Source organism: Tachypleus tridentatus, chromosome 1 (genome assembly GCF_004210375.1).
Source record: "Tachypleus tridentatus isolate NWPU-2018 chromosome 1, ASM421037v1, whole genome shotgun sequence".
NCBI lineage: Eukaryota > Metazoa > Arthropoda > Merostomata > Xiphosura > Limulidae > Tachypleus > Tachypleus tridentatus.
In genome coordinates this window covers 40289310-40312890 of record NC_134825.1, presented here as the reverse complement: position 1 = coordinate 40312890, position 23581 = coordinate 40289310, and the positions used below count along the sequence as shown (strand labels likewise).

Genomic DNA, 23581 nt, shown 5'->3' with positions numbered 1-23581 from the left:
TTCATATAAAAATAACTTTATTAAAACTTTAAAATTCTCACAACAGAGAGATTTAAGAAAAGGAAAAAATAATTGCAATCATTTTTGCTTTACAGAGTGGTAAATTTATCACCTTGCAAATAAAAACGCTAAGAAGTACAAGAGAAGCATTAAAAAAACAAACAAACTATGCATTGATTAATATGCACAATTTGAAATAATTAAAACATCGAAAATTCCGAAACAATATAATCAAGTAAATAAAACAGTAACACACAATCATTTATTTCGCTTTTAAATTATCTAGTTTTGTAGAATGAAGATCATCTCAACGCAATTTTTGTAAACATCCTTGTTGTTGTAAGATTAATTTTATTATTTCTGTAGCAACAAAAAGTAATTTTGGTAGAAGTAAAAGAAGTCACAGGGCAAAGTGCTACACACATAAAATTTCATGCACTTCACCCTCGGAAGTAAGATCAAATAAAATAACCTGGATCAATACAACACCAAATACAAAAGCTCCGAAGGTGATCATGACAACAGACAGTATAAGGAACATAAAACTTTTGCATTGACGAATCCCTGGATCATCCTTCAAAACAACCGATATCAGACACAAGCCTGAAACAAGAGCAGAAAACAAATATTTTCTGAAAACCGTAGTTTTTGTTTACGGTATTATCCAATTCAAGAGATCATAACGACAATATAACATTTTAACTATCACGAAAATATACACTGGTTATTTCTTAGCAGTGGAAATAGTTGTGGACGTAATTATAAAAATATTACACAAAACAGACCTTTTGGGTAAAACGAAGCTAGGTAAACGAATGCACACCACTGAACTCACAAATTAACTGACAGTGAGTCACATAAACAAATAGTGCCGGGTATATTAAGATTTATTTCTTCATATTGAAAATGTGAGTGGTCAAAACAAAACTGAATATTTAGACTGAACAGAAATTGGTTTAAGATGTACAGGGTGGCCCGTAAGTCTCTACCCATCCATATATCTTATGTATCCAGTGTATCTGTGTGCTGTCCCTCATTTTCGCTGCATAATATTATGCGACGCCATGTTCTGCGAGACATTTTCCTCAACATAGCAGGGGTTATTGTTCCAAATGCCGAGGTAACAGCTGACTTCAACTCATCATTAGTATTATAACGTTGTTTAGACACAACATATGGATGGGTAGGGGCTTACGGGCCACCCTGTATGTAAGGTTGAGATTTGTAAAAGAATTTTGCTTGTTAATTCACAGATGATTTTTCTGGCCTAATGTTAGATCCAAGTATATGAAAATATTAAATTCAATACAAAACTAACAACTTTATAAACAATAATCAAACTGTGTGTGATATTAATACTTTTTGCAAGACGAATACAGCTGTGTAAAAAACAAAACAAAACAAAACGAAATTGTATATACTATTTATAACAATGAAATTAACGGTTTGGTTTGTTTGCATAACCCTAGTTTTAAATAAAATTCATTTTTTGTTGTATAGTCCTAAATTTCGAACAAAAAAACAAAACAATTTTTTAGTTTAATAACCATAACAAAAAATATTTTTTAAAACTAATTACAAAGAATATGTTTTGTGTAACTCTTGTTTAAAAAAAACCATTTTTTTTAGTTTATATAGTTTCAGATTTCGACAAACAAGTTCAGTATTTTAGCTTGTATAACTCTGCAGATTATAATAAAAAAACTGATTGTGAACTTTAATATACGCGTCTCAACTGTATTTCTTTAAAATAAATTATTTACCTAAAAGCTCTTAAACTTACCTGGAAAAATAAAGACATTTGCAGAGGCAAGACAACCCAAAAGTTCGATAACTACTCCAATGTTCGGAGTAAAGACAGCTAGAAGGACAGTCGAGAAAAACCAGCCGGTGCTTATGATGAATCTTCTCCGTTTCTCACCATAAATGAACTCATCAGCTGGAAGGTGTGTCAGTTCAGCATAAAGTCCATCCAAAGCACCTCTATGAAAAGGTCCGTTCATACACAGTAAACATTAATTTTTTACTTATAAATTAACCAAGACAACAAATGTATACCTTTTATAAGTGTATAGGTAAACTGGCAAATTATTTTCTTTGAAAATAAAATATATGTACCAATATCAGTATATATTACCATAAAGTAACACGTCACATCTCTCATTAGAGATACTCGACACAAATTCCATTTAAAACCATTCAAGTCGCACGATAAACCTACGTGAACTGATGGAAGCTTCTCGAATTGAAAGTGCGATTAGCTTCCTTTTAGTTCATATGTTAATGTATAATTATTGAATACCTGACCAATTCATTTTTTTTTTAGGGAATAAATTTATAGCACGTATTTTTTCTATCAAGTAACAACTTCTCAGTGAGGAGATTGTCCTCGGAAAATGTTATTTGCAGATGTTCTTATTCACATATTAAAAGATCACTTGGTGAATGGAATAGATTTTTCACGATTACCCTAAACTATATTTTACCAACTTTACAGATTTAAAGTATATTATTAACTTTACGATTTCATTTATTGACAGCCTGACGATTTCAGTCATCGAGGCATATTTCATGGGAGGAAAAACTTAAGTGCAATATAATATTAAATAATTTATTCCTTTATATTACATATATGTTTCAAATGAATTTACATAAAGTGTGGAGAAAGATATCCGCGCCACAACTGGAAGATTTACCTTCCACAAAGTGCCAGAGGGGGGTAAGTTGTAATCATTTTTACAACTAGCACTGCAATGCCAATGAGTACCAGTGGATCCTTGGCATTATATCCTTGCATAATATCCGGGGGTACAGTGGTTCCAAAGCTTAGGTAACCAAACGAACCTGCCACACAATAAATAAAGAACAGGATGCTCATAGATAATATGGTAGCTTTCGTGAAATCTTTCAGGTTTCTGTTCCCCATGCAAGCATAAAGGGGCACAACAACTTCGTGAGTCTGGAAAATAAGATACAAAGGAGGAAATTACATATTATGCCCTTCTAAGCTAAAGTTCTATGACTTAACTAGATGTGTATATACTAATATAAACTTAAATTCTCTTCTAAAGGTACTATAACTATGGGATAATCAAGCTAGTATATTGTTAAATACATTTATATATTTGAAATACACGCCTTTGCAGGTACATGTTGCCAACATTGTGAGAAAGCAAAAAATATAGATTATTAACTTTAATACACATTAGTTTATTACCATAAATTTCTTTTAGTTTAAATAAAATGACCTATATCTGCAGAACGAACCTTTATTAGATCAGTATTTTTCTACTACAACTTTCCATAACATGAAATTCGCTAATCCAATTGAAACAGTTTCACAGTCAAAATTATAATCAAGTCAAAAATGAAAATACCAAATCAAATACTCTTGGAGGTATTGAACCACCCATTCAACTACTTCAACTCAATAAGTTAAACTTATTTAGATAGATATTTTATAAAGAAACTAGCCAATTATTACGTATTTCTTTTTCAATATTATTTTCATTTATCCTAAAACTACATTTGATTTTTAAGAGTAGTTTATGTTTTTTTGTGGCTACCTAAATGTAAAAGAAAAGAGCAAAAAATATGTCGATTATTTGATATTGTTATGTGCATTATAAACGAGCGGAGACATGACATGTAATCCACATGTTAATGATTATGGTTGTTCAACATGAACATGCGCGTCAAACCACTGGATATCTTATCCGAGGCAGTTACATTACGACTGGCCTGCTGATGGTTTATTTAAGAATTTCTCCGTTACTTCTTATAAATTAATTAGACCACACAAAACAGTACGAGAAAAAAACTTGTTTTAATGTTCTTGTTGCTTTTATGATACTTTCTTTGTTATTCAGGTCTGAGTTCTATCCTCTGAAAAGTTCTGTTACATTTTTCTACAATAACTTTGAAAGATTTGTCTTTCATCTAGTATCCCCTTAACACATTACTAGCCAAAGTGCACATTATGGACTTTGTTCAATGAACAAAGCAGGAGCTATGAATAGAAAAAAAGAAAACAACTACTGCAGAACAGACTAAGTAACAAATCGCACTGTAGAGGAGATATACTATACATATACAGAACGTTTAACGCTATATTTACTAATATAACACTTTAACTGTGTAACGCACTTGCATTATACTCAGCGTTTATACTTTAAGGAACTCTTACTCTTTATGCTAACTTATACGCAAGCGTAATTCACACGCAGTTGTATATTTCACAAGATTATCCATAAAACAATGTGTTACTGCTACAGGATTTCAATAATAATGCGAAACACAGAACATCTCCTATTATGACGGGCTGCGAGTGGCCAAGTAGTTACCGTTCAAAAAGTAAAATTAAACTCTTCTCCTCATTTTGAGGGTGTAGACACTTTATGATGGTAAAAACCAGATTTCTCTCTTCGGTGACACAGTAACATAGACGTAGGTGATGGATGCTGTTGACTAGCTGCCATCCCATTAGCGGTGTTTAGCGCAGATAGCCTTTGAGTAGCTTTAAGTGAATATCCGAAATAAACAAATCATATGACGATATAATTTATAAATTTACAAGCTTAATAGTTATTTATTTAGGTGTATTTGTCAATTTATATATTTAAATGGATAAATATAACTTATTCATACTATAATGGTGTATCAAAAAGAAACTTACCTGGTATGCAAAGCTGAAAACGGGAACCACAACAAAAACGTCAACCGCACGAATGGGCCTGAAGGTAAAAAAAACAACAAACAAACCATATTTCAGTTTTCGGACATACGTCAAATTATGTTTAATGAATTTTAATCTTAAAATCAAGGAATAATAGAAGAATATTCTTAATTCAACAATGGCAAAGCAACGTAATATTCCCAGATGTATTAAATTATCTTATATGTAGGCTAGTAACACAAATAGCGATAGAAACAGCAGTGCTATGAAAAGTTCAAGAATGAATTTCTGGCTTGACCGAGTTTAAGAAAGACAAAAAATGTTTTGTAATATAAACGGATCAATATGTGCAAGACAATTATAACTTAGTAAAATACAGCAATAGAAACCGGGGCTCGATACTTGTGGTGGGCAGAGCACAGATAGCCCATTGAGTAGCTTTGCGATTAATTTCAAACAAACAAATAAGAAAAGACGTTCACATGGCTGTTTCACGAGTATAAATAAGAAAAAAAAATGATGTTGGAAAACTATATAGAAAACTGCATGATTAAACCACAGGAAAAGAAAATAATACCAAACTTTGTCTAATAAAAGTTTTCATAGAAAAGGAAAAAGTATTTCGCGTTATATCAAAGAGTGTTGTGTGAAAAGCGTTTCAGAATACTGTGTTAAGAGAACAGAACAGTTAACACAGTCTAATAACTAATATTCATACAGTGAAAGTAACCCCACAACTACAAAGATAAAAAATAGCAGCTTACTTCTTTATCTGTTGATAAATTTCTAATCTTAAAGTTTCCTGTTCAGGTTTGGTAAAATGGTGGGCACCAAATTAACAATCACCTTAACCAGAATTTATCTTTCCCCATAAGACGAAGATTCATTAGAATGTTTTTAGTATGCTTGACATTAAGTATCATTAGATACATAACGTCCGAGAGAAGTTTTGGTTTTTCAATGTTAGATTGAAATACTCCGATATCTCGTAGTTGAAACGAAATTTTAAAAAATTGTGAACACCTAACCAAGGATTGGGAAGGGAGGCATATTGTTTTACAACCAGGCACCAGACGTCATCAGTTCGCCACTGTGTTTAGCCTTAACGATTGCTATTCATGTATGAAGAACAGATTTAATAATGATTAATGTTATTTGAAGTTTCTACTTAAACTCATTTCTTGAATTAAAAAACAACAAAAAACATACTAGTTAATCAAGCAATACATATCGGTTTCAACAATCAAGTAGCTTAGAAGCTTTTGAGTTAGGATTATGGAAAAGTAAACTTTCTGCAATCGGATAAAATATTTCCTCGCGACACTTCTATTTTCACATCACTTAACACTGACTAGTATTAAGAACCTGGACATTCTTGTATTGAAACAGATTTAAATACAAATATAAAATGTATCTTTATAGTAACAAATACAACAAACTATTGAACAATTATACGAAAAAAAACCTATTTTTTATGTTATCTTATCTTTCACACATACATTATACCCTCTTATTCTTTGTGTGATAATGTCGCTTAACTCTGTTAAACATTGGAGCTTTTCACATTTGACGGTTTTGTTCTTCTAGCATGTTAGAAAAAACCTTAGTGTTTATTGTACTACTTTGGTAAAGATGACTTCTGAAGAACTAGACTTTCCTATCTTTGACTCATGCCTCTTATTATGAAGCGTGTTGTAAGAATCATATTGGCTTGAGAGAAGTGAGAAAGCGGTCAACCATTGGTCAGACTAATGGATTAGGGATTACAGAAACAAGTGGTTAGAAAAGTTCTGAAGAGATCGGTCGCCTTCCTTGTTTAGCTGCTGTGTAGTTTACGGAAACATCCCTACGATTATAGTATTACAATTCAAATACTGAAAACAGATATGCAGAGCCGGAAAGAAATGGCCCTGTTGGCGTGGTTATAAAAAAGAAATAAAGACAGAGGCTTAAAAGAAGGAAACCAAGAAATTAAGAAGCGGCCGAAAACCCGAGAGGACGAAAAAAATACGTTGCCTGTCAGAAAGAACCAAAACTACTTTTAAACATGTGCTTTATTGATTACAGTAATAAACAGAAAAAAGTAGGTTTAAGTTAACATTAAGTAATTCTTAATAGAAATAAGTATAAAATTAATACAGTTAAACGGAAAGCCACGTGCATGTACAGCAATAGAGGTTTATAACATGTTCTAAGATACTTAACTAAGTAAACAAAGGTCTTTTTAACGCTGTTTTAACTACAAATCTGTCAACTTCTACTTTAGCAATATGTTTTCTGATAAATGAGCCTGTTTTATTGTCTTGAAATTATTACATGTTCTACAGTTATTCCTGTACGCTGAGTCCGAGAATGATATCTATTCTTCTCAATCAAGAACAGTTTTTTCACAAAACGAGATGTGCACTTTTACATCGGAGAATCATTTCCATTGAAATCGGTACACATTTTGCTATACTTAAAATGTTGACAACCATTGGCTGTAGATTTCTCTAGATCAGGGGTCGGCAACCTACAGCCCGCCAGCCGAAATCATCCAGCCCTCAGTCCCCAAACGAAATATCACATCACCCGGCCGGTGGTTATCCTAAAAAAAAAATTCAAGTTTGTAATTTAATGTGGCTCTCCATCAGCTCACAGACATGGCCTTTGGCCCCTGTGCGGAAAGAGGTTGCCAACCCCTGCTCTAGACCAATCGCGACGCAAGAGTCATATTGAGCGTCCTAGACCCAAACATAAACATAGTATTAATGTCCATTGTGGTAAATGAAAAACTCTTACTTAGATCAAATGGTTATCTTCAAAAATTTAGAAAAATAAAATTATGTAAGGAGGGGAAAAAACAATATATATTTTTAAATTGCGTAACTGAATTATGAAAAATCAGTTATTAAAATATAAACTATTTTATGAACTTTGAATTCGCAATCCTATGAAATCAGTGTGTCCAACGTGACCAAATATTACATTCGGATTTTCTGTCGTGTGTTTACACAAATTAATCTTCCCCGCTTGACTTTCACTGTTTTGAAAGTAATTAATTTTAATTTTCTCGTAAAACCATCTCCACAACAGACATTCTTATGATGTGTTAACCTTTAAGTAATCCATTACACGCTATTCTTAATGAAGAAAACGTAAAAAAAATTAACCAGTAGAAACTATCCGACAGATTATTCGTTTTTCATGACTGGCCGACATATTCCAGTTACTTTTTTGCTTTGTTATAGTTATAAATGTCAGATATTTCGAGCTTGTCTTTTATTATCTTGCCCTTTGTACTAGAAATACTCAAAATGTATCCCAAATAAATAAAAAGAAATAATATAATAAAATCATACAACAACATATTAGATTTTGTTATTTTGATTCCAATTACTTCAATTTATTTACTGGATAAAGAATCGGAGGAAAGTTTTCGCAACTTTTCCCATGATTTTCTAAAAGTTTTAGCAGCATTTTTATCTTTCTAACCGTTATAAACAAGTTTTTTTAAGTTTTAATTCTTATGACCTCATAAACGAAATTAGCGAATAGCTACCACCTTCCCATCACATTATTTTTGTACGGAAAACTGCGTTTAGGTAAGTTTCGAAATTTGCGAGCTCTGTGGTACATGATATAGAACTGGCAAATCAATGTTTATGAAAACAGAAAGTACATTGACAAAAAAAACAAAAAACTATAGACTAGAACACTTTTTCCAATAATTGATGTGAAAGTAAAATGTTTAGGTAAGTGTCATATCAAAACAAAATATATCACACATTTTTATTTTATATCTAGTTGCAGAAAGTAGTTTGAGGAAGAAAATTACCAAAAAAAATATTAAGATGATCTAAGCGTTAGACTCTAGCTGTTAGTGAAACATTTATACACAAGAACGTTTTTAGATAAATATTAAAGTAGTATTCTTCATACTTTTTTTCTATATAACCTCAGTCTCATGTCAGAATGATCACATCTCTATTTTCCCAAGGATGTAAAAATTGCGTGTACCCATATCAATATAAAAAACAAAAGGATATAGTTAATTGCATATTGATTGTTGATATCATTTTTTTATAATATACATAGATGCAAAACATAACCTTAAATATAACAAATATTTTAACAAGTTCCAAAATACTTACACGAGTTTGATATTTTCAGGCGATACATCGATAGTAAAGTACTCGTAAACCATCAGAAACACTAGAAACAACATGACAAAGATCCCCAAGGAGCTGAAAAGTAAAACCAAATGATCATTTTGGGTAAATTAATAAAGTCTTAAACATTTAAATATTCCCAAGTATTATTTCACTATTATACGTACACACATACACAATTCATAAAACTAAGACGACCACACTTCGTGCACATAAAATGTGTGCCTGATTACAAAAAGCTTCATACCTTATTTTTTAAAATATATGACTTAATATTTTTTTGTAATAGTGAAACTCGTAAGATACCAAAACACACTGAAAGCAATAACAACAAAAATAATAAACGTTATGTATTTACATTTTCATTCTAATATGTTAAAATTATTTTATCTTTAGGCTTAGCATGACAAGTTAATTTTCGTTTGCTTCAAGGTTCCAGAAGTTTGCGCTAGGATTTTGAAATGACCACATTTTACAACTCATTAAACAGTATTATACTCTTCACGATCTTATTTAAGTAAATTATAAATTCCGGCAAAAACAAATTTTAATACAACACAAGAACACAACGTAAATATTAATGGAGCAGAATATTGGACGTTTTCGATTATATGAACAACTTCCTGTTAACTTGATATGAAGCATATGAAATTATAAGTTTTAAAATTAAGAAGTTGAAGATATTTGAAAATCTTGAGGACGATCTCTTGATTTCTATCTTGTTACTGTTGAAGAATTAGTTTTGTTTCTTATACATCTTTCAAATATCATTATATTACTTGAATTGTTTCTTAACTTATCATATTATAGTTATCTCTTATATAATGATATCATACCGTTTACAATTATGAACTTTCTTCCAAACAATATTAAACGAAATAATAAAAAAAGTATTTCTCGGTAAAAATAGCATTTTCGGCATAAATCAACAACTATAATTACAATTTTATTTAATTTTGAAGTGGCATTGAAATTATTGAATTTATTTAAAAATTGAGATTTTATTGTAAAATTATTCTATATACTTTTTGGGTTAGGGTACTTGTTCCCTCCTCTTCTGCAAAACAAATACTACTTGAAAAGAAAAAATTCCAAGTTAATCAACCATTCGTGAAACAAGAACCAACACCTATATTAACTCCCAATACCCAGATTTACTAAGGTTGATAAGATACGAAATATATTTCAATTAATTTGAATGACAAGCCGCTGAAATGTCGTTAAAGTGATCACTAAAAAGAAAAACTCTTACTGTTAATTTCGCTCCGACACTTAATATATTTGACACGCTGCGAGTTCACTTGATAAAGAAAATCTGAAAGCTTTTCAAGCTCAGGTTTCGAGTTTCACGTGGCCACAACATTTAGCTGTTAGAGATGCGTTAACTGGCACAGGTTAAAAGCAGTCAGCAAAGATAGCAGATATTCCAAATAATTGTGGAAATAAAAGTAAGTAAATACTTCAATTGCATATATTAAATAATTCCAAACTGGTGAGACTTAAACAACAACAAAAAAAAAATCATTCATCTAGTTGTGTTTTATATTCAAGTGCCATTATAAACATTTGTTTTGATTTTCATGATTAATTTCGATACAACCAAACATATCTTTCAAAATTAACAAATGATAAACAATTTTTTCATACCCTGCATATCTCAAAAAATCCAGTCGTTGAAAGAAGCACATGGGAAGTATGAATATCAGCGCAGTAAGAAACACCGACGTGTGTCGATTCAAATACCAGTAGTGGCAGAAATCATCTCCATATAGAGAAGCAAACACTAAAATAAAAGTTAGAATAACATATTAGCAAAACAAACATTCTACAAAATATTTTACCTTAAAAATATCCCGAATGAGTATATCGACATGAAAATATTATTTGGTGAACATCTCTGTTCACACCATCCATGTTCAATATTATGTTCTTATTAAGAACAACAATCAGTACTTTAACTAAATACTACAAATATTGAACAAAATGTACGTGATAAATATTGCTGTAAACAATAATAAACATGAACAACAAATTTGCGAGGATTATCAATATTGTTCGTTTAACTTGCGTTTTGCATTATTTTTGCAAGCAAGAATACAAATCGTCCAAAATCAGTTCCACTGTTTTCGAATTACGGAATTTTAAGTATTGTTTATAGAAGCTCACAGAAACAAAACAAAAAAAAAAAAAAAATATATATATATACATACATACACACACACACACACACACACAAGGACATCCAACAAAATAAGAGCAATATGAAAACAACAACATCATTGACGTGTAAATATATTACATGACCTTACTAGTCGTCGCATGAAGTCGGGAAATTAGTTTAGTTAGTTTGATTGATATTCGAAACTTTGAAAGTACAGAAAATATGTATTTGGATGGACTAGGTTTTCAATTTGTGTCTCGGTATTAACTGAAAATTATTGGTCTTTTCAAATTGAAACCATAGCATGTTTTATTTTCAATCGTTGTATGGGTTATAAGCCACAAATATTAACCTAGTTAAATGTAAACTACACGAGTACACATTTCTACCAGCCTTTGACAGAGTTATGCAACTCGACTGTTTACTCTCCAAAAGAAACGGTGGAAATCGTTTATAAGCAAGTAGGAAAAGTTACTCCAGTGAAACTGAGACCGTTATTGTAGCAACAAACTTAGAAGTTTACACTCCTATCACCATATTGTGACACTAGCATCACTTGCGAGTATCAAGTGTACGAAGTATGAAGGATGCTCTACTTCACCATTCAGAGAAAGTTTAGTACTTCAGAGGCATTTGGTTGGAAGAACAACTATCTAACCTCTGATAAACCGTTCTCAACAGGCCAAAAAGTTCAATCAAGTGTTTTCTTACTTCGTCGAACACAAGAGAAAACTTTGTAAAGTTCTTATTGTAGGGGCCTAATTCAGATTTATTTATGATATAAGCAAGATTATCTATTACGAGGCTCCAGTATCTAATAAAGCCCCAATACATCTTTGTACTACTCGCACATTAATATACATACAAATGTTTTTATCTCAAAATGTTATATAATATGTTATTGAATTTACGTTTTCTATTTAGCTCCCACTGGTCATGCATTTCACTCTAGAAAACAGTAATGACAATTCTGGTTGTAGTCTCACGTTTGAAAGACTATCTTCATAACCAAAATGAGCAAAAACATTTTCTCTGAAGGATTTCTACTTTCCTTGTACTAAGTTACAATCGACTTAAATGTCATATTTTAGTAAAACAGCGAAAATAATGAATTCTCAATATACGATCAAACATGCTCGCCATTTCAGCCGTGGGGGCTTTATAATGTGACGGTCAATCCAATTATTCGTTGATAAAAAAGTAGCCCAAGAGTCGGCGTTGGGTGATGATGACTAGCTGCCTTCCCTCTAGTCTTACACTGCTAAATTAGGGACGGCTAGTGCAGATAGCCTACATGTAGCTTTACGCGAAGTGCAAAACAAACCGAAGCGATCAAACTAATAAAATAAGATATATTTATCCAAGAGTCACTTGTTAAATTTTTTAAAAAATTATGTTCAATAACAAAGTTCCCATAGTTTCTTTTCTTAAGTTTCTGGTGAAAATGTGCATTAGGTTATTAATGATAGAAATTCGAAAACCCTCTAATCCGATCGCTTTCGAAAAATGGGCCTTTCCTCATTATAGTAAAACAAAGATCATTAATTATTATGTGATAGTAATGGTACTACTTTTCAATAATTCACATTTCCATCATTTAGTAGTTTCATAAGTTGTTGTGACTTGTATTGACCACTGTCTTTTCCATCTTTGGTCTGTTGTCTCTTATGATTACACTTTTAAAACAAACCCACTGGTTTTAATTTTCAATGGTCCTACCAGTTAGTTACTTCAGTGGTCCGTCATTTCTAATGATTACAAAATTTAGCAATTTCATTGATTGTTGCAATCTCTAATGGGAACACTATTTAAACAGCTTTACTGGATGTTGTTTCTAATTATCACACCATTTAACAACTACATGTCATCGTAAACTCTAATGATCATTCTCTTAAACGACCTACGTTTATCATATTGATCTCCGATGATAATGAGAAACGTTATACAAATGCCATAACAGGTTAACAAGATGGATATCGCTGATAGCTGCTGAGCTCGTTTACCACACATGGACATGAGGACGTCATGGTAGGTGTTGTCTTGATTGATATCCGAACAGTAAGCCAGGACAATCATTGTGCTTCCCAGAAGCAGTACCATCAGCTGTAGAATGAAGCAAAAAATAGTTATGAAACAACAGTAGCGACACAAGCTTTAATTAAGAAAAAACAATTTATAAACGGAAGTTTACCATTAGACACCAAGAGGGCACTACAGTCATAAATCATAAAATGAATCCTTCAGCTTTGAAGTTCACAAACCTACAGGGTAGATATAAAATAAAAATAAAAACTTTAGCTGCAACTTAAGACAGGTAATTTGGCTGATCAAAATAGATGTTAACAAAATGTTTGGAAATGAGTTGTTACATTAACAAATAAAAGATTGAGAAGTTTTTGAAATATGGCGATCATAGATGATTAAACATCTGTATTATTGTAGTTTTTGAATAATCAGTTGCTTACAGTTCTCTAAGTGTTCTCATAGGCATTATATTTGAAAAAACAGGCTTCGCTCTCCATTAAACCGAAATTACAAGTTACTGACCAAGAGCGTCGCTTCAGTCATTCTATATTTTCCTTCACTAATTTCTAAAATGTTGATACAGAATAGAAATAGATGCAATCATGATTTTACATACATGATTCTAAAAAAAAAAATCACAAACCACCATCTATCCTGCTAAGTTTCGACAAAATAATCATATCTACACGACGTTAATAACATCAAATGAAGTTTTGTAACAACAGAGACGGAGAGTTACAAATATAAAGGGTGAGAATTAGAAACCTAATTAATTGCAAAATAAAGGCACAAATAATTGAATAAGTATTTTACCATGTTTACTGTATTAGAACTAATGTATTTTGTCTACAAGTACTATTCCGCAAGTGCTTTAGTTACGCTACTTAAGGAAACATTTAAATAAATTAAACACAAATCAATATTATAATTACTCTTAGAAAGCATTGAGCAGTTATATAAAGTACTGAGAAAAATAGTATTAAATGAAAGTAAAATTACTGTTGACAGCAGCGGTGAAGAAGTAGGTGTTTCAAGAAGAAAACAAAACTATGAATTTTCAGGAAATGTGTTTGAGGTCGTGTGGATTCGAACAACTTCACACATATGTATTGATATATATCAATACGAACCCCAAACTGTTGTAAGCCTTTCAATTCTGTACATCTGAACACAGATCGAACAGAATTTTCGGAATATTTCGGTTTTTTTATAAACTGATTTATAAAACATATTATAACACATTAGGATTTTACTTAGTTGATGTTCTGCCAGTTTTGACAAAATGTATTTCAGCATTGAGAAACGATGCATTTTCAACAGAATAATGAAGTATGTTAGTAAGAAGTGTTACTTAAGTTTGTTTGTTTTTTGAATTTCGCACAAAGCTACTCGAGAGCTATCTGTGCTAGCCGTCCCTAATTTAGCAGTATAAGACTAGAGGGAAGGCAGCTAGTTATCACCACCCACCGCCAACTGTTGGGCTACTCTTTTACCAACGAATAGTGGGATTGACCGTAACATTATAACGCCCCCACGGCTGAAAGGGCTAGCATGTTTGGCGCGACGTGGATGCGAACCCGCGACCCTCAGATTACGAGTCGCACGCCTTAACACGCTTGGCCATGCCGGGCCCATTAATTAGGTATCTTGATCTAGTTTTTGAAAGATTTTTTTAACTACACAACTGCGAGAATACACGAGTTTGTTTTTTATATATATTCGTTTGAAATACTTTACTTCATTCCAGTTATAAACATGAAACATTCACAACTAATAAATGAAGCTGTGCGGCAGGTTCAAAAGGTTACAGAGTGTTTGCTGTATTACATTACACTGTTGAGCATACTCTTTAAATGTACTTATCACAGAAGACAACCGGTTTTCTCCAGTAACTACCGCTTCTATATAAACCACGATGTTTTGCATTACACTGTTACATAGAACCAACCGTTGTGGGAGAGGATTATTTTTTTTTTATAGCTTTTTATTGTTTCAAGATCCTTTAAACCACAGACTGTATTAGTCAATCTTAATGTGGGAGATCAACATTTTCCTCTTAACTGTGTTTTGTAGAGGGAAACGCTAACATCCAACACACGTCTGTCAGTAAAGAGACAGACGAGAAAACGTACCCATATGGTGCAATTTTGATTTACTTTCTATTTGCACTATAGTATATGTATTAAGGAGGATTACTGCATTATGCAAGATTAACAGCAAGATGTAAACAGTAGTGTAACTTGGGACGTTGTAGGTTTAAGTACCTGGGATCCAGGATTGCAAGTTATTAGTTCTTCACTCTCGCTGAATCCCAAGGTTGCATGTTTACTGGTTCTTTACGCACTTCTCCCTTTTCGATACAAATATAATTCTGATGTTTTACGCAATCAATAAAACTCCAGTGATCACTTTTATATTCTTTGTGCGATATCTTTTGTACTTACCACTTGTATAAATGTTGCGAAATACACACCTCCTGCTCTGTTGTAAGCTGATGGATAGTTTAATAACCCGGAACCAAGCGCTGTGTTCACCAATAAGAAGGCTGCAACGGTCCAACTGGTACCTACAGGATAAAAGATACAGTGCTTTTACAAAATCAACTAAACAAAGCAGAATGAAACCTCAATTCCTCGAAGTCGCTACATGTGCAAATTTCTCATGATTAATTTACGATTCAAAACCAATACGGAATAATCATTAAGAGTATCAAAAATCGGAACTGGCTAAGAGCGAGGTATCTTGTTAGACTTACAATTAATAATCAATGAATTTTACCAGATACCACACTCAAAATGTATAAAACATACATTATACCAATCAGAGAAGACACCTGTACGGTGTAATTGAATAATCAGTGATATTTATATGCAAAAACGGCTCGTTTGGGCAAACAAGACGAACAACGTTTCGACTTTCTTCGGTCATCGTCAGGTTCACGATGACCGAAGAAAGTCGAAACGTTGTTCGCTCTTCATGTAAAGTGTTTTCTCAGCCCAAACGAGCCGTTTTTTGCATATAAGGTGTAATTGAATGTTTCCGAGACACAGACAGAAGACTTGCAACAAACACAAAACATTATGCATACGAAAGCTTAATCCCCATTGTACAACAAACTTAACCTTTCTACACATATACCAGAAAATCTGCCCAGTTATCTGACAGATTTGAAAACTCACTCAAACATTAGTAGTTTGATTTGTTTTGAATTTCGCGAAAAGATACACGAGGACTATCTGCGCTATCCGACCCTAATTTAGCAGTGTAAGACTAGAAGAAAGGCAGTTAATCATCACCACCCACCGCCAACTCTTGGGATATTCTTTTACCAATGAATAGTGGAATTGACCGTGACATTATAACGCCCCCACTACTGAAAGGGCGAGCATGTTTGGTGTGACGGGGATTCCAACCCGCGAGTCTCAGATTACGAGCCGATTGTCTTAACCACCTGCTTAAAATATTAGTAGAAAAATAAAGACCCAATGAGCAACTTGAAGAATTATACCATACCTCATGGACAAAAATCAGAAGTACGTCTCGCTGTAAAATATTAATTAATTAACCCTTTCGCGTCGATATAATATACACAAGTTTGTCCACACATTTGCACACGTTAAGTATTTGCTCTATAACGTTTTATACAGCATGTGCATCTTTACAAAATTTGGTTGACTTTTAGTAAAGATTACAAGTTTTTGTATACGAAAAAAAAAAAACAGTTTTTTTAATGAAATATGTTTACTAAAAGTTTTTAACGACCACTTAGTTGTAGGCGTTAAAGAATTGTTCCAATAAATTTATTTTTATAAAATGGTTTATGTGTAATAAAATAAATTTATGTATTACTACAGGGTGGCCCGTAAGTTTCTACCCATCCAAATGTTATTGTTATATTCAATTACGCATGTATTATAAATGGTTTTTTTTTTGTTTTTTTTTTTTTATGAGAAATATGGCCGATGTAAGCCAATTTACGCTTGAAGAGCGTATTGTTACAAGTACGTGGGTACATGAGCGCAAGAATACTGGTGATACCCTGAATACAATAACTAACAAATTTAGAGAAAGATTTAATAAGGATCCACTAACATGAAAAACGATGTCAAATTGGGAGATCAAATTGTTTGAAACTGGCAATATTAAGGATGCGCCTCGTTCAGGAAGACCTGTTAAACGTTGAGAGTCATGTGCTGATGTGGAAGAGTCAGTAATCAAGACTTTACCATCAAGTTTTTCTTCATCTTAAATAATATCCAATAAATTGCTACTGTAAAACGTAAAGCATCTCAAATAACGCACTAATTTTGATTAGGATGCACAAGAAAAACCATATTATAAATTTAAAACTGTTCACCTTAAAGCAGTAGTTTCTAAACTGTGTGTGTCGTAACAAGATGCCAAAGGTATCTTGAGATTTAACAAACGAATTATAATTTAAAACATAAAAAGAAAAAGACTACAAAAACAATGAATGTGACAGTAGACGTGTCACATAAATCAACGTAAGTTGATTACGGTGTTGTAAGTGAAAAACTTTGGAAACAAGCAGTTTCGGACTTAAGAAACAGAATTATAATTTTCAAAGTGTATGGTAGCTTATATGTACGGCCCGGCATGGCCAGGTGGGTTAAAGCGTTCTTTCTACTCTTAATATGAGGGTCGTGGGTTCAAATTCCCGTTACACCAAACATGCTCGCCCTTTTAGCCGTGGGGGCCTTATAATGTGACGGTCAATCCCACTATTCGTTGGTAAAAGAATATCCCAAGAGTTGGCAGTGGGTGATGATGACTTGCTGCCTTCCCTCTAGTCTTACACTAGTAAGCTAGGGGCGGCTAGCGCAGATAGCCTTCTAGTAGCTTTGCACGAAATTAAAAAAAACAAAACCCATCAAAATGTAAGGGCACGTGTATTAAACACACAGACTAAGAAAACTCACGGATTTACAGACATTCAACCAAGAAGGATCTGCCAACATAAAGGCCATGTTCTACTCTTTTAATAGGAAAAAGATTGACAGTTACTTTTATAAAGATCTCACAACTAAATGAGTCCATCATAAAAATGAGTGGCGAATGATGAAATCTTTATTAAACTGTGAAGAGCTTGGTTATTGTCATTAGCTTTATGGTTCTACAAAAAGACATAATAACTCACATCATATTAATTTATAAATCTCAACATGACATAAAAACAAAAGAACAAATCGGTAGTTATAATTTAAATGAAACTTAAAATCATTTTTTTCTTTAATTGTTCTTTAATATTCACAAAAACATCATGGATAATTTATTAACATCATTTATTCATTAATTATTCGGCATTATTAGACAAAATTTGAGATAAAAGCAATGATAAATGAAATAAATTAAGGTCATGAAAGGTTGGGATTACAAATTTGGAACGCTTTAAAAAAAATAAACGAAAAAACTGGCGCACGTAAAAATCGAATAATTAAACGGAAAGTGGCGACTCCATGACATGTACGAGGTCAACACTCAGACGTAATATAACGTTACCAGTTTTTTTCTTAATGGTTTCGTAAGTAATGCCACCAACAACAATAAAGACGCTTATTATTAGAAATCAACAACGACAAAGTCTACTCACTACCACTTCCAGATAATTAGTTCAGTTTAGTGTTAATTAAAATAAACTCAATGCTATTTAATTGTTTTTCTTTATTTATGAGTACATTTTAGAGAGATAATGCACTAAATTCGGTGCAAATAATCTTTACGTGATTTATTTGTGTGTTTAAAGTTGGAAGAACATTTACATAGCAACACTTGGTTTGTTTGATAAAAAGTTTGTTGTTTTTTTATTTAAAAAAGAACCAAAGCTATTTCACTAAACATTCACTTTTTGCTAGAAAATGAATGATGCACAAAAAACTTGACAAAAATTCGTGATGACGTCAGGAGAAAAATCTGCTTTTCAAATATATTATTAAATATATTAGAAAATTATAAAAACTTGTTGTTGAAAAAAAAAAGTCTGACACGCTTTAACATTTAGAAAGATTTCTGAAATTTTACATACCATGCAATAATACGAGTTTGGCGATTGTTCTCTTCTTGTGAACTACTGACTGACTAGTTTACAATTATAGATTGTGATAGCCTGTGTCCCAAAGACGAGATTACCTCTTACGAAACTTCTTGAAGTTCATTAGAACATAGCAAACGATGTTTTACTATAGAAATTGTTTAGAATTCCACCATAATTATCGTTATTCAAAATATACATAAACAGTTTGTTTATTTAAAATAACTATCCGCGACCATGAAAACCATCTGTGGTAGTTATCATGCTCTTAGCTTGAATTTTCTTTATTCTCTTAGTTTCACGCACGGTATTTAATCCACGCTTTCTTGCAGGCATTGCATGTTTGATCGGTAAATCCTGGTCTAGTTTATGCGGTCAGACAAAAACTCACTTAGACGTAACTTTATTTAATAAAACTACACACCATTGTCTACACAGCTGAATATGCAGAAACGTCTGAATGTGTTTAGAAAGTAATTAGCTTACAGTTTTGAACGAACTACGCATGCGTATTTTAGATATAAATTAGTCACAAAAGTCCATTGTATTTGGTGCAATACTTCGTATTGTAGGAAATTAAACGAGGGTAAAATGTTGTGTGGAACACTTTGCAAACAAAAAAATTAAAGTTGAAATCGAAGCCAGTCGTCACGTGATGTCAATGATTGTGCCATAGTGACGCATAATCCTTGCATTAAAAAGTTGGACTAAGTAGGGAACAGGTTAAGATAATTCTGAATGAAAAAGCCAATATGCAATCCAAACTCCTTGGACAAGGGCTTTTCTAATGACACAAGATTCGTAGAGTTTGGTCGAAAAGCTTGCGCGAAATGTTGCAGACAAACAAACGTATCATTTATATAAAGGTTTTCTGATTAATGCAGAATCAAACATGTTGAGCTCGGACATATTATTATACTCGGATATCACGTTTTATACTATTACTTCACATTTAATTCTGACTCGTATATTTACATCTAAACTTAAGTTAAAAACAGTTAATATAAAAAGAACGACTACTGAAAGATAACCTGATTGTTCAATACATACATTTTAACTCTAACTAGTGTCGAATTAATATAAGGGTTGAAGAGTTTGTAAGAACCGGAGGGGAAGGCAAGAAAAACTTTCGAAATTTATTGACCTTGAAATGTGTTTACAAATTCAGAGAATTTTTAATACATCCAAAATTACATTAGCTTTTGAGCCCCTGGTGAGTTTAATCTGGTCTTGTCTTTAATAGCACAAGAATGTATATTTTTCTTTTACATTTTCACCGATTTACTTTTTTGTGGTACCCGAAGTTATACTGTGAAACTTGTCACTGTTGAAGTTATCAGAAATTTCCTCAGAATTATCCAATAGTCCTCTCACCCACTTTTATATCTCACATAAGATTCGTGTATTAATGAATGATACAGAAATGTTAAGGCTTTCAAAGGTTGAACATTTAAGCTATCTACAAAATAAATTAGGTCACCTTGTTCTAGTTTATAAACTCCCTGCCTGTACTTTTAATATAAATAAACATTATACAGTGTACCACAGAAATTAGTATTTGCTGTACATATTAGATTCCATGTCAGAAGTACACGTTTAAAGTTCAGAAATGTGAAATCGTACAAGTAAGATAAAGTGTTCGAGTAGAATATGGGAAATAAAAAGAAAGCCACCATGATTTGCAAGTTTGCTGTTGTTATAGTCTTTGTATATTAAGTTCTTGACTCTTTTTATGCCCAAAATACGAATAGTATAGTATAAGATTGTATAATATCTGATGTGGTTTAATGTTTGAGTATTTTATGACTGACGTTTACATAGGAAATAAATAGAATTGAGGTATTAGAAACTGACTTGCAATGGAACAACACTTAGTATAGAGAGAGAGAGAGAGAGAGAGATTTATATCACACTTACAAATTGAGAAACAAAGCAGAAGGTTACAAAAATAGGATAAAAAAATGTGTCAATATTGAATGTAACAGGTAAAATAAGTGGCGTAATGATATCAAGAAAAAAAAACGAATAAAAGAACGTCAAGGAAAATTTCAAAAATGTAAACTACTTATCTTAAATACGTTAATGTTAAGAAATTACAATAAAAAATGAAGTATTATGCATTGTTTGTAATTTTCTTTTGAGTTATTACAAACAGAAATTGTTTGAAAAAATAGGAGCATTTGGGAAAATAAAAATGCCTATGGTAGAAACGATATAATTAAACAAAGATAATGAAAAAGATAGACGACCTATTGGGGTGCTTGTACAGAATTTCTTCAGTAACAAATTGAGTGTTAGATGCATCAATTTGTAGTAGTTTAGTTAATAACTCAATATTTTACTTATTTGATCCGTAAACAAGTGTAACTATAATGACGTTGAAGGTATTTTAACTGACATTATGATAAAAAAAATTGTATTATTCTTGAGTTATCAACTAAACTACTACAAATGGGTGCATGTAACACTCGTTAGGTTACTGGGGAAATGCTGTACAATTACCACTCTCGGCAAGTGAAAGTGGTTAGGAAAGACCCCGTTAGGTTCCGAGCTACTTTCTATATGTTTAAGTGACTTGGAAGATATATGGGTTTTAGAATATCGTGTATGTGTAGGGAGGGAGGGTGAATGATAGATAAATAGACAACAGAAAATAATACTTGCGTAAATATGTTAATATAGGTTACCATATGATGAAGTAAAAAGGACACAAAGCTCCCACTAATTTGCCTCTATGATAAGGATGGCAAGTGATAATGACAGATTATTCGTATAAAATGAAAAGCATACTTAGGATAATTGAAACATAATCGAGAAGAATAAGTTAGCATTAAATCTTGATAACTTAGTTACAATTTTTTAGAAAGGGAGAAAGAACAATGAACTTTATTAAGAATATAAAGATCAGCAGACAGATGGGATTAAAATTTAAGTGTCTAAGATATTAATTAAATACGACAAAGAAACAGAAAAATACATGGAGGTGGTAGCAGTGGCGCATTTAGGTAGAGGCTAGAGGGGGGGTTTAGCCCCAGGGCCCATAGTCTTAAGGGGGATTCACTAAATTTTATTCCGTATAAAATCACATGGCATGTCGGGAACACAAAAACTATTAGCCCCTGGCCTTACACAACTTAAATTCCACCGCTGGGCGATAGCTTAATAAGCACTAAATGCAAGTTGTAATGTAGCTACAAAATCGACATGCCATACATGGATAGACGGCTGTACTTGACGATATGTAGGGTGTTTTCGAGAATTTCAAATAATAACGGAGAATTATAGTCTGTTATTAAACTTACTCTACAACTTATTTGGAGTTTACCATTTATCACATAATAAAAACATACCAATTATTATTTCCAGTAATTTATTTTCATACATTTACTTTTTCAAAGCTGGGTGGGTGTAAATAAACGCATCATGGAAAGAGTATTTTTGTTAAGTGCTTTGATGCAGTTAAGTTTAATAATTATCAGACATATAAATAAATCCTGGAGCTAATATTTACAGTGGCTTATTAATTTAACCGCAAAACTAATTTAATACGAGATTTAAAATGCCCCTACCTCCTCTGACAGCATTAATAGCTGCTCGAGCTTTCTTCTTTCGCCCATTCGCCTGTAGTAATCGTTCACCTTCTTCTGTAATGGTAGTATACTCGAGTCTGTTGCTTCTGTTAATTCGTAGAGAGCCATGCTTAAGTTTTTCGGATACGTCAGATGACAAAGTTTGCCACGGAATATAAGAAGGGAAATCCACGCTACTGTTAATACTCTCGTGAAAAAATGATAATCCTTCAGAGGTCCCATCATAAGGTCTGCTCCTTCTAGATCTGCTGTCTTTGGAATCAACTGATAAACTTCCGATAGGCATCTTCCAGAATACGAGTGGACGGACCACAACCAATGTCACCAAAAGCAGAGGAAGTTGTGACAGAAATTTACAACAATCGTACTTGTAATCTCAGTAGGAGGGAACGACCTTAAAACCTTGACCTATCGATTCAAAGATTAATATTAGTAACATACATTGAACTAACTGTATGACGTATTCGAATTATCACGCCAAAATATATTCTTTCTGAACGTATTTTAAGTACTGTTATAACAATAATTAAAGATTCTTAATATAATGACCCTTGTGGAATATAAGAATTAATAAAATACAAAGAACTTCCAAATTAAAACGAGTATTTGACTAAAACAATTAGAAAAGTTTTCCACATAACGAAATTATCTGTAAGCTTGGTGTAAGTTATCACATAAAAGTATACGAATCTCACTCATTTGGACGACCGTCTCTGTGCGACGGCTTAACTATGTTGTAACTCAGCGACCTTGGCCACGTGATCTCAAAAAGTATTGGTCTTCATAGCGTAAAACGTGATGTTAGGCCTGTTTTCCATCCAGAGGGCATGATTTGTTATGCACTTGTACTTCGTCCTTTAACCTTCAAGAGAACATAATATTAAATAGTTTTAAATATGTGAAGATCTATGTTTTGGCTAATGTTCTTGT

At 32.4% G+C, this 23581-nt stretch overlaps 1 protein-coding gene across 2 annotated transcripts; it reads right to left on the bottom strand.

Annotated features, from left to right (window-relative positions):
* Positions 1-23475, bottom strand: LOC143246691 (sodium-coupled neutral amino acid transporter 7-like). Of its 2 annotated transcripts, XM_076493784.1 has the most exons (10): positions 23347-23475; positions 22631-23059; positions 15457-15578; positions 12892-13090; positions 10474-10609; positions 8809-8901; positions 4676-4733; positions 2697-2959; positions 1784-1983; positions 1-603 (listed from the first exon to the last, which is right to left on the bottom strand). In XM_076493784.1, the coding sequence occupies exons 2-10, from the start codon at positions 22935-22937 to the stop codon at positions 416-418; spliced, it is 1566 nt and encodes a 521-aa protein (XP_076349899.1). In that variant the 5' UTR covers positions 22938-23059; positions 23347-23475; the 3' UTR covers positions 1-415. The 2 variants fall into 2 exon arrangements, with proteins under 2 accessions (XP_076349899.1, XP_076349889.1); XM_076493774.1 differs by having other exon boundaries at positions 22631-23353.
* Between the last annotated feature and the right edge of the window lie 106 nt (positions 23476-23581).

Bases quoted from the DNA above. Each gene is read 5' to 3' on its own strand.
- LOC143246691 (XM_076493784.1), bottom strand. From the start codon at position 22,937: ATGCCTATCGGAAGTTTATCAGTTGATTCCAAAGACAGCAGATCTAGA. The intron at 4,734-8,808 runs GTAAGTATTTTG...TTTTACCTTCAG, and splicing joins CCTGAAAATATCAAACTCGT to GCCCATTCGTGCGGTTGACG. The intron at 2,960-4,675 runs GTAAGTTTCTTT...CTTATTTTCCAG, and splicing joins TTTTCAGCTTTGCATACCAG to ACTCACGAAGTTGTTGTGCC.